At 46.4% G+C, this 12,260-nt stretch overlaps 1 protein-coding gene across 1 annotated transcript in view; it reads left to right on the top strand.

The window, feature by feature from the left end:
* ITGA1 (integrin subunit alpha 1) overlaps positions 1-12,260 on the top strand; it is a 329,669-nt gene that overhangs the window by 205,981 nt on the left and 111,428 nt on the right. Inside the window, exons 10-11 of the mRNA XM_075342876.1 lie at positions 2,684-2,757; positions 8,075-8,219. Coding sequence (XP_075198991.1) covers positions 2,684-2,757; positions 8,075-8,219 — 219 coding nt within the window. The remainder of the gene's footprint in view (positions 1-2,683; positions 2,758-8,074; positions 8,220-12,260) is intronic.

Genomic DNA, 12,260 nt, shown 5'->3' with positions numbered 1-12,260 from the left:
CTAATTTTATAAACTTTACTTTCTTGGATTGGAAAACCTAAACATCTGAGCTGACCACTAAAGGTATGTATAGAATCAGCCTGATAGTGCCAATATATGATACGATACGATACACTTTATTGATCCCGTGGGAAATTCTGGTATCACAGCAGCACAACTTAAATCATCACATGAATTACATAATTGACGAGGCAGTAGAGTTGACAGAAGAACATTATACATTAGATTAGGACATACACAGCGGGTGAACTGAAAGTAGAAAAAATAAAATAGACAGTTGTCGCGGGCGGAGGAGGGGACGCCGCGCTCTCCCACTGCTCGGGTCCGGCTGCCGCTGCGGCTGCTGCGGCCTGCTGCTGCTGCTCGGTGGCTCGAGCGATGGGCCGGATCCCGGGGACTCGAGCGGCGCTCCTCGCCCGTGAGTGAAAGGGGATTGGGTTTTGGGATAGTTTATTGTCCATGACGCCACCCACGGTTGTGGTGATTAAGTGGACACCACCACTGCTCTTTCTGGGGAGCCCGGGAGTGATGGTATGGAGCAGCCAGTTGTTGGTTTGCCCCTCCGTGGGTAGGGGTTTTGGTGGTCCCGGGGCCCAGTGATGGGGTTGGTATGGTGGACAGGCGGGTATGGGGCCTGTGGAGGTGCAGGGGCAGCGCTGTGCCGCACGGCACGGAGGTACTCACTCAGCCAGTAAACACGACACAGTTCTCGGTAAACAAATGGCTGGTTGGACGGGTCCCTCGGACGGTTACGGTGCTGATGTTCCCTGCAGTTAGCGGTGACAGTCTCTTCCCTGCACCTATGTAAAGTCTTTTTGGTAGCGATGGGTTCCCACCGGTTACCCGCTCCCCGACCTGGACATGAGCCGGAGGAGCCTCTCTCTTGCCCGCAGGCGCTGGCCCTGGGAAACTGGTGCCTTGGCGGTGGCGGTGTCTCCCCTTAACGGTCGGACTGTTGCCTTCAATCGGGACTTGGTTGTTAGGAGACAGAGGTCCCCTTCACTGACGGATTTGGCAAATTATGGCGACTCCTAGCCTTGCCGGGATCCGAAAGGCCCTTGCCCTGGTGCTGACTGTTCTTCGTATACTGCTCCAGTACCGCCGGGTCACCACCCGTCCGCGGTTCTTCCAGCAACGTCCAAGCAGTCCCCCTGCAGACTATCACCGCCGTCTGCTGACCTTGCTGTCTCAGTCCGGGGCACACACCCGGACCAACTTCAGGCTTTCTTAACTGTTCCTTTTCTGTCGCCACTCTTACTGTCCTCCTTTATCACTTCCTTCTACTTCACTCCCCTAGCTTGAACTCGCTTCTCACTCAAGCTCTGCCTGAGCTCAACTGCCTGGTTTTCCCACCTCCAGAGCTGTGAACTCCTCGGTGGGCGGAGCCAACCGCCTGGCCCACCCCCTGGTGTGGACATCAGCCCCTGGAGGAAGGCAACAAGGATTTTAGGTTAGCCTAGGTGTACCTGCCGGGAATGTGGGGTGCATGTGATGTTGTGACCTGTGACCCCTGGCTTGCCCAGGGCGTCACACATTCACCTTGAAGATTTAACACTAATGTTATTATTGTACATTCCCATAGCAGTTGACACAAATGATTTCCTATATTTTTCCTTCTTACACCTCAGAAGGATTAGTCGGTTACTGAAGGTCTCTTCTGTCTCATGAATAGCTCATATAATGGATGTGCATTATTATTCATAATCGCCATACACTTTTTCAGAGTTCTTCTCTCTACTACCTCCTCAAAAGAGTCCAGATTGCAGCCAACAGCCGAGCTTGCCTTCTTGCTAAGCTTATTCAGCTTGTTAGCATCAGAGACCCGCACACTACTACCCCAGCATATGAGTGCAAAAAAGATGGCACTTGCCACTACAGACTGGTTTATATACAAAAATCCTGATGATTTTCCCTTTAATGAACTCGACTGAACCCCTATTATGACTCTATTGGTGTCCCAAGGCGTTTCATCCAACAAGACTTTTCAGGGGACATGATACCAAGTGAGGGGTAAGGTCCTCTGTTCCAGCTACCTCCTAGCCACACTTCTCTCATAAGCAGCATGGCTAGGAGGTAGTTGGAACAAAGAACCTTACCCCTTAGTGCCATCCTCAGTGACCCACCTTCAATTTTCATTAGGGACAGAACAAAGGGGAGGGATACCTATTAGATTTTTGTCCACTAATTAGTGGGATTCACTTCAGGAGCTTGATGGTGTTGATTATGTTGAGGTTTTCTTACCTTTTAAATATCTGGCATTGCTTACCGAATCACATCGAGCAATGTTACTTTCTCAATGTACCGTAAGTCTACGAGGCTCAGAATGAGTCTCTCTGGCCATGTTTTGAGTCTCATAGTCTTGCAGTGATACATTTTGAAAAGGAGCCACCAGTCCAGACACTGCAAACACTGTGTGATTCAGCCGGTTACAGATGCAGTCACGTGATGCCTGAGCAAACCGCTGAAAACGGCAGGAGTCGGCGACCACTCTCTGCATACACATTGCTAATTGCTAATAGGTGGGAAAATTTAAAAAAAAAAATCACTGGAGTGCTCATTTAAAGAGAATGTAAACCTTTGTTAATACGCTATTGAGACACAGACCTAGAATGGACTGTATTAGTACCACTCCCTTTTCATTTCTATTCTTTGCGTTATATTGTCTTGGTGTTTCCATTCTCAGCTACAACTGAGCAGCAAGCTGTGTCCTTTGGAATGGAGATGTCCCAGACTGGATTCAGTGCCCATTACTCCAAGGTAAATCTCTATGTATATGGATTATTGATACACCACATCACCGTGTGTACGGGCTCTGTAAAGTGGCACTCAGAGTATTGCAGACCCGGTATGTATATTTCAGATATTGTCTATTTTAGGGCTCGTTCACATGAGTGTATAAATACGAGTGCAATGCCAGAAAAAAGGGATTTCACTCAGAACCATGTTATTCCATGAGGCAGAGCAGATCTGTGATTTATTACTCAGCTGTATTCAGCCTGAGGAAAAAAACGCCTCATGCAGCATATAGTCATGTATATCGCACAAGACTCACCAATGTGGGCGAGAAAAAAAATGGATGACGATTTTTACAGATACATTACCATTCTGTAGAATAAGACACTATAAATGGTCCTGTAAATGACTGTAGAATAATAGCTGCTGCGAAAAATAAACTCACTGAAAATGGATGCTAGGAGAGAACAAAAAAAATCACACACTTGTATGATGTTCTTGAAACTTTTTTGGCTGAAAATCGGACCGATTCTTTCATACGTTGGTGTGAGCGTACCCTGTACCATAAAGGGCACTTTACACTCTGCGATCTCGCTAGTGAGATCACTAGCGAGTGTACCCACCCCCATCGGTTGTGCGACACAGGCAAATCGCTGCCCGTGGCGCACAATATCACTTACACCCGTCACACGGACTTCCCTGTGACGTCGCTCTTGCCTGCAATCCGCCTCTTTTTTACGGGGGCGGTTCATACGGCATCACAGCGACGTCACACGGCAGCCGTCCAATAGAAGCGGAGGGGCGGAGATGAGCGGGTGGAAGACCCCAACCACCCCCTTCATTCATCATTGCCGGTGGACGCAGGTAAGGAGATGTTCATCGTTCCTGCGGTGTCATACACAGCGATGTGTGATGCCGCAGGACCGACGAACAACATCGTACCTGCAGCAGCAACGATATTATGAAAAGGAGCGACGTGTCAACGATCAACGATTTTTGACGTTTTTGCGATCGTTGCTCCTAGCTATCATACGCTGCGATGTCGCTAACGACGCCGGATGTGCGTCACAAACCCCGTGACCCCGACGATATATCGTTAGCGATGTCGCAGCGTCTAAAGCACCCTTAAGGCTATGTTCACACTTTATGTTTTTGTTGCAGCCCACATCTCTTCTCTTGGCAATAACAAAGCTGCTTCCAAAAAGGTTTTGCTACATTTTTGATGCTTTTCTGGTGGGTCTACAGTACATGTTTAATAAAGCTAGTTTAATTCACTACAAAATTAGCAATAATGCAGTACTTGCGTTTTTGCAGTTTCTCATTGCGTTCAATGGTGAAAAAATGCTGCAAAAACGCTGAAAGATTTGACATGCTGCTTCTTTCAAAATCGCAGCAGTTTGCCATTTCAGTCAGGGGAAAAAAGCTAAGTATGTGTACGAGATTTCTGGAATCTCATCGCTTCTGCTGGAACTTTAAAAATACACTTTTAATTTACATAAAGCACATTAAAAATGTAGCAAAAATGCAACGTGTGAACATAGCCTCAAGCTAAAGTTCCCACGATATTTGATAAGTAGGAATGAGCGAGCATGCTCGCCGCTACTCGATGCTTGCTCGAGCATCTCAGTACTCGGTATACTTGGAGAGCTCTGAGTACCGGCGAGATGCTCGGGCAGATGCTCGTCTCCCCCTCCCTGCATGTTGGCGCTCTTTACATAGTCAGCCCACATGCAGGGATTGACTGTCACACACTGTAATGCCACAGCCATGTTGGTTGTGGCATTAGAGTGATTGGCTGGCCACACAGCGTGATCAGTTCTATATGACACCTGACGGCGCTGTGCTCGGCACTGTGATCCACAGTCAGGTAGTGTAGGGGGAGGTGCTGCTGAGCTAGGGACAGATTTAGTGTGTGTCTTAGGTAGTGTAGGTACTAGGTGACGTGACGTCACCGCTGCCACCATTGCCATAGTAACCTACCGAGCGGGTTACTATAGCAATGGTGATCTCTGATCACCTGATTACCGGCGCCGCTACACACCAGCTTCTGCAGGAGCTGCTGAACAGTGGCGCCGAAAATCAGGGATCAGAGATCACCATTGCTATAGTAACCTACTCATTCAGTTACTATGGCAGCGGTGACGTCACCGCCTACCAACCCGCATTCTGTGCTTACTCATTGAGTGACTAGACAGCACGGGGAGCAGAAGCGTTCTTCCTCCCCCTGTGTTTTGTGATGTTGCTGCTATTAGCCCCTTATTACCCACCAGGGCCGCTGGAAAAGTTGGCTACAGCGCCATTTTCTTGGTTGGCTATGGACTGCAATTCGCAAAGGGGGACCCAGAAAGTTTGGGCTACCCTGCGCTGCGGATTCCAATCCCCAGCTGCCTAGTTATACCTGACTGGACACAAAAATTGAGCAAAGCCCACGTCATTTTGTTTTTAGTTATTTCAATAAATTCATGAAATAATTAAAAAAAGGGCTTCCCTATATTTTTGGTTCCCAGCTGGGTTCAAATAGGCAGCTGGGGGTTGGGGGCAGCCCGTGCCTGCCTGCTGTACCTGTCTAGCATACAAAAATATGGTGAAGCCGACATAATATTTTTTAATTTTTTTTTTTTTATTTTAGTTTTTTGGAAAAAACTTAAAAAAAGGACTTCCCTGGATTTTCCATTGCCAGTGAAGGTAACACCAAGGAGTGGGGGGTAGCAGGAAGTAGCTGTTGGGTTACCCTTAGCAATAGAAAATTCAGCGGGAGCCCACGCATTTTATTTTTTACTCCTAACCCTTGGGTTAGGGTTATGTGTTTGGATTTTTTTTTATTTTTTAATGTACTATTTGTACCCAGCTGGGAACCAAAAATAAGCCCTTTTTTTTAATTGTTTCATGAAAAGAAATAATAGACGTTGCATCTTGCCATCTTCGTATCCAACTCTTCCAGCAGCCCTGGTGCCGGGTGGCTCACTGGGTAATAATGGGGTTAGGGCCACCTGTGAATTATCAGCTGGCCCTCAGCCCAAAATTCATGGTGTCACGCCAATATTAGACATGGCCACCATGACTTTCTAGTAAAGATAAAAAAATACAACACAGAAAAAAATATTGTGATTAGAAATAAAACACAACACTATTAATGACTCCATCTTTATTTGAACTAAAGAACCCCCCCCCTTCACCATAGTCCTGGGTCGAGGGACCCGCGATGTCCAATCTGGATCCAATATCATCTGATCAGTTTGCCCCTGCCTCTGCCTCTCCTTTAACCGGCGCTGACGCCCAGCGCTGCGGCACCAATGGGGACTACCACAACCCCCGTCCTCCGTCCTCCTTCCCGGTGTAATCCCGATCCACCTGTGGGGAGCGACACCTTCCTGGCTTCATTCCAGCATCTGCCCCAGTGAGAGACCCTGCAGCGGCGGCCCCCATCCCTGGCCATGTACCACAGGTGGCGTCATGATCCTAATAGACTTTCCTAACCTCCGACTACTACCTCCATCCTTCCTGCCACCCTCCAATCCTCCTTCCTCTACGCCTCGGGTAACGGAACCAGGCCAGGACACCCCGTGATAACGCAGAGGATTTGCACCCCCGGCCCGGCAACAAGTAGGTTAAAACACCTGCATAACGTCACAACCCAACATGAGCCCCGGCACCACAAAGTTCACACACCACTGGAATCACGCCGGCTGTGGAGGTGAGTATAGGATTTTTTTATGTTACCTGTGGGAAACGTGGAGTCAGAAAGGGTTGTCTTAGCAGTGGACAACCCCTTTAAGTCCCCACAATGAGTTTTTGTTGCTGTGTATTTTTGCTGCACAAAAAAATGAAGCATCTTAATGTGGAAAATATGATACTTATTGTACAAAGTATATATTTTATAGATAAACTGTCAGACTGAGTGCAAACAAAAAAAAAAAAAAAAAAGGTGATAGATGCGCAATGTGTCATACTTACAGGAACAGTACTGCAGAAAACTCTGGAGCATTTTTCTTAGAAGTGTGCACTGAGATGTTCTTATATTACTCCTCCTGGAGATGTATAAATACCTTCACAACGGATGTTACTGGTCTTCTCCTTTCTGGTCACATATTGTGCACGCAGCCCTCCCCTGTGCAGAAAACTAATATCCCCAGCGTATGAAATCATCCATTTTAGGTAATTAACTACGGCTTTAAAATTAGACAACCCTTTGATAGAGAAAATGTCACATTGGACATAGTTTTTTTTTTATCTTTAGACATCATGTAATAGAGTTGAGCACATTAATATATAATATTATGTAGAAAAATATTCATTATCAGAATTTTTTTCATTAAAATCCCTGCTCATAATGCCCTTAGGTACTTATTCAATGATTGACACCTAGCTCTGAATTCACACTCATCCTGGGAAAGCTTCAAGGGGTTGTCTACTACAAGGACAATCCATTCTGATTCCACGTTTCCACCAGGTAAAATAATAAAGACTATACTCACACACCCCCCCCCCCCCATATCGGCGCAATTCCAGTGGTGTCCAGGATCGCGGTGACTAGGCTCACTTGTGCTCACTTCCTGTTGATTAACTCATTTAGTCTGAAGGCAGGGAGACAGAAGCCGGCGCTGATTGGACGTAGGGCTCGCGAGACCTCACAACTAGAGATAAGAAAACCTGAGGTTTGGCGTTCAATGTTCGTACCAAACATTTACAAAAAAAAAAAACAAACAGAGTTCGGGTTCGGAGTTTGGGTGCTTTACACATGCAAATCACTCATGAGAGCATCGCTGTGCTTGTGTATGCTCAGTCGAGTGTGAGCTGCTTGCAGTGTGTGAATGGTTCATACTGGGGGTAAGAAGAGCATAATCGCCCCCCCCCCCCCTTCATTCCCAGAAGTCCATGTACCAAACCGAACTTTATCTAAAGTCCGGCTGAACCCGCCAAACCAAACTTCCACGTGTCCACTCATCTCTAATAACAACCCCGCATGAGCCCCGGCACCACAAACCTGAACACCGCTGGAATCACAACGGTACAGTAGGTGAGTATAGTCTTTATTTTACCTAGGGGAAATATGAGGAATCACAAGGGGTTGTCGTAGTTTTGGATAACCCCTTTAATCATTGAGTCACTCCACCCACTGGCCTAGCAGGCAAAATTGAAAATAAATTTATATGACCAAAATACAAGTTATGCTGAAACTACAGTTGATATCAATCTGATTCAGCAAAGTTAGAGTAATGTCTGTTGATAACCACTTTAAGCTCTTCATATTGAATGAATCAGTAGTTGACAATATTATGTGTTATACTTACTACAAACATATTTATTGAACGAGGACTAATTTTTCCCCTGCCGGATTTAGGACTGGGTGATGCTCGGAGCCGTTGGCGCCTACGACTGGAATGGAACGGTCGTCATGATCAAATCTGATGCTATTGTCACACCAGGAAATAATTCATTTCAGACAATGGCTCAAGAGAGGAACGAGCCTCTGGCTGCTTATCTTGGTCAGTAAAGTTCTCATTTGCCATTTGCCATTTGTTCAGACCCCACACTTTGGTTCCAGATAAAATGGATTGTTGGGTTTCAGACCACTATTTCTGTATCAATGGCTTAATGTTCATCACATCTCTAAGAAGTCGTTCATCTAGTGCCGCTAGGCAAAACTTTATACATTTGAACATGAGTTTCTTAGTTTAACGTTTTGATCAGAATGTATGAAGCCCACTGCCACGTCATGGTGAACCTGTCAGGGGGTCCTTAGCTGTAAATAGCCATAAACGTGAGGCAGAATGTGCGAACCACCACACCAGCAACAATGTACCAGGAGAAGGGTGACATGATGCCTCACAATATCCATTCTGCAAAGCAGAGTCCCCAAGACTGCAGACGACACCACCCCACTGGTATAAAACCACCGCAACAATGACTGACACACTACACCATCATCTTGTGAAAATAAATGGACAACTCACTTCTGCAAACTCCAAGACTGTGAATTGAAAAATAGGCAGAACCCCTCTTGCAGTTTCATGCTATGGTTTATGGAGTTCTCAGTTTCCACTGGGCTTTTGCATGCATTAAATATAAAAAGTCTACACGCCCCTGTTAAAAGGGAAGGTTTTTGCCATGTAAGGCTACTTTCACACATCCGGTTTGAGCAGTGCGGCTCAATCCGGCTGTGAAACCTATGCAACGGATGCGGCGAAAACAGCGCATCCTTTGCATAAGTTTTTACATGCGGCCCGTCCGTTTTTTTCCGGTTGCGGCATGCTACTGAGCATGCGCAGTGGAAGAAACCACATGCGGCGTTTTTTTCCGCATAGCGCCGCATCCGGCGTCCATAGGCATGCATTGAAAAATGCGCCGCAGCGGCCGGATGCGGTTTTTTTTGCCAGAGCAAAAAACATTGCAGGCAACGTTCCATCCGGCCGCGACATCGGCTAAATCTGCCGCATGCGGCAAAAACCGGACCGAACGCAAGCCCATGCGGCACAATACGGCACTAATGTAAGTCTATGCAAAAAAAAAAACGCAACCGGCGGCAAAAAAAACGGTTGCGGTTTTTCTGCAGAGCGCCGTATTGTGCCGCAGAGCAAAAACCGGATGTGTGAAAGTAGCCTAAATGATTCATAAAAAGAAGAATCATTTCAAGTACCGTACTTTTTCCACCTTTAGAGCTTGTGCTAACAGCCAATTTTCTCAACCAAGTGCCATCCATGGTTTTCACGAATAGTAACTCAGACCTAAACTATTCTGTGCACATGTCTGATTTGTTCCTCAGACCTGGAGAGCCAAGGAACAAAAATGGTGACAAGTGTCCTATATTCACAGACTGGAGGTGGAGTCTTATTTTTAGTTTTGTTATTTTTATTTTCCCCTCAAAATGATTGCAGTTTCTCCATGGATTTGTACAGACTATGGGTGACATTAAAGGTGGAAAAAGGTCCTGGTATGACTTTTTTGGCATAGCAAAATCCTGTCATTTTAACAGAGGTGTGAAGATTTTTTTAAATCTTTCCGGTGCCGACGCCTCCTGTTTCGGCCATCTTCATCCTCCTTTTACGTTCTACACAGTGTCCTGGGCTGCTGAATAAAAGAGCCCACTGGTGGTGGCTGCAGTTTATAGGCCCCAAATCTGGTGACAGGTTCCCTTTAATATATCTACTTAGATCCTAAAGATTTCTCAAAAGTGACCCCTTAATTAAAGAATAATCAAGAAACCCAAATATTGGTAGCAGAAGGATTGACATATAAGCACTATTACAGAAGACATGCAAGTCTCTCTATATTCTTTTGTAAGTAGTACAACAATTCTTGCAGTGCAGGAAACACAAGGGATGTTTTCTCATTTTCTCTCAGAAGATCCCCGTTGTTTTGTCTGCTCTTTGGAATCAATGGACGAGCTGAGGTCTAAATTTCCTGATAAAAACAACAAATACCATATCATACAGGACAGGATGCGCTCTACACTGCCGGCCAATGCAGGGCGTTTCCTAAAAACCTCTGAGAAAACCAAAGCTATTCATAAAATAATTTTATGTCATCAATGTCTCATGTAAGACAAGACTCCAGGACACTAAACCTCCCATTACTGACCGAGATGCTTCCTCGTCTTAAGTAAATATTGACCGACTAGTTTCTCAGAAGTGTAATGTGACTGAGATGTCCATTAGACCCACACTTGTCTATTTTCCCAGATTTGTTCGCAAATTCAAGTGTCTTAGGCGACTTTCACATCAGCGTTTTTTGCCTGTAGGCAACAAAACGCAAACCGCATATGACCGGATTCTGTGGATTGAATGTGCAACGCATGCAACCGCAATTGTTATTTTACTGGATCCTTCTGCAGCGAGACACAGAATTTATCGGCCGGCACTGGAGTCAGCTGATCGGGAGTCAGCTGAACTACTGATCTTACTGCCCGCACATGCTGCAATGGATGCAGGTTAAGAGCAGTCTCTTCCTGCTGCCAACACGTGTGACCGTGTGCGGACTGTGTGGTCAGGAGTCTGCTGAGTTCAGATCAGCTGAGGACTTCAGTGCCGGACGATTTCTTGTTCTGTGTCCCACTGCATCCATTGCAGCGTGTGCGGGCTGTGAGGTCAGCTGAGTTCGGCCGGCACTGGAGTCAGCTGATCTGAACTCTGACTCTGAACAACTAATCAGATCAGCTGACTCCAGTGTCGGCCGATTACTTGTTCTGTGTCCCGCTGCATCCATCGCAGAGTGTGCAGGCTGGAGTTCAACTGAGTTCAGATCAGCTGACTCCAGTGCCGGCCAAACTCAGCTGACCTCACAGCCCGCACACGCTGCGATGGATGCAGGGGAACACAGAACAAGTAATCGGCTGGCACTGGAGTCAGTTTATCTGATTAGTTGTTCTTCTGGCTGTGTGGTCAGGAGTAGGGATGAGTGAGCAGTAAAATGTTCGGGTGCTCGATGGGCAAAGCTCATATCGATTTTTTTTTTTTTTTTTAATTCATTAAAAAATGAAAAAAAAACCCCCAAAACATATAACCCTAACCCTAGGAGTAAAAAAAAAAATGCGTGGGTTCCCACTGCATTTTCTATTGCTAAGGGCAACCCAAGCAGCTACTGGCTGCTAACCCCCACTGCTTGGTATTACCTTCACTGGCAATAGAAAATCCAGGGAAGCCCTTTTTTTAAAAAAAATTTTTGCAAAAAAACCCTAAAAAAATGACGTGGGCTTCGCCATATATTTGTATGTCAGCCAGATACAGCAGGCAGGTACGGCTGGGCTGCTCACAACCCCCAGCTGCCTATTTGTACCCGGCTGGGAACCAAAAATATAGGGAAGCCCTTTTTTTAAATATTTCACGAATTTCATGAAATAATTAAAAAAAAACGACGTGGCCTTCACCCAATTTCTGTGTCCAGCCACGTACAACTAGGCAGCTAGGGATTAGAATCCGCAGCGCAGGGTGGCCCACGCTTTCTGCCCCCCCCCCCCCCCCCCCACTGCGAATTGCAGTCGGCAGCTGCCCCAGAAAATGGCACTTTCATAGAAGCGCCATCTTCTGGTGCTGTATACAACTTTTCCAGCAGCCCTGGTGCCAGGTGGCAAGCTGGTTAAAAAGGGGTTAATACTAGCTTTGTTTTACCAGCTGGCATAAAGCCCGAGATTCTTAATGTCAGTCCAAGTTTGACCCAGCCATTAAGAATCTCCAATAAAGGGTTAAAAAAAAGACATCACACAGAGAAAAAATACTTTATTAGAAATAAATACACAGACACACTTAGAAACTCCATCTTTATTACTCCCTCTCACCCCTCCACGATCCTGGTCTTCTGGAGAGAAAGAGGCTGGTTTCAGACGTCCGTCTGCTGCCTCCCGCTTCTGACCGCCGCTCATTATACTCACTGAATATTCACTGCACTGAAGAGCTGGAAGCAGAAGCAGCGCTGGGGACTTCAGTGCCGGGGACCGCATCGCTGGGGACAGGTGAGTATCCAGCAGTGTGTGTGTGTGTGTGTGTGTGTGTGTGTGTGTGAAGATGTACCGCCCTGGTGCTGGTCGGGCTGCT

This window comes from Anomaloglossus baeobatrachus, chromosome 1 (genome assembly GCF_048569485.1).
Source record: "Anomaloglossus baeobatrachus isolate aAnoBae1 chromosome 1, aAnoBae1.hap1, whole genome shotgun sequence".
In the NCBI taxonomy this organism is placed as follows: domain Eukaryota; kingdom Metazoa; phylum Chordata; class Amphibia; order Anura; family Aromobatidae; genus Anomaloglossus; species Anomaloglossus baeobatrachus.
Note: the sequence above shows the minus strand (reverse complement) of the source record. Positions and strands in the feature narration are given on the sequence as shown.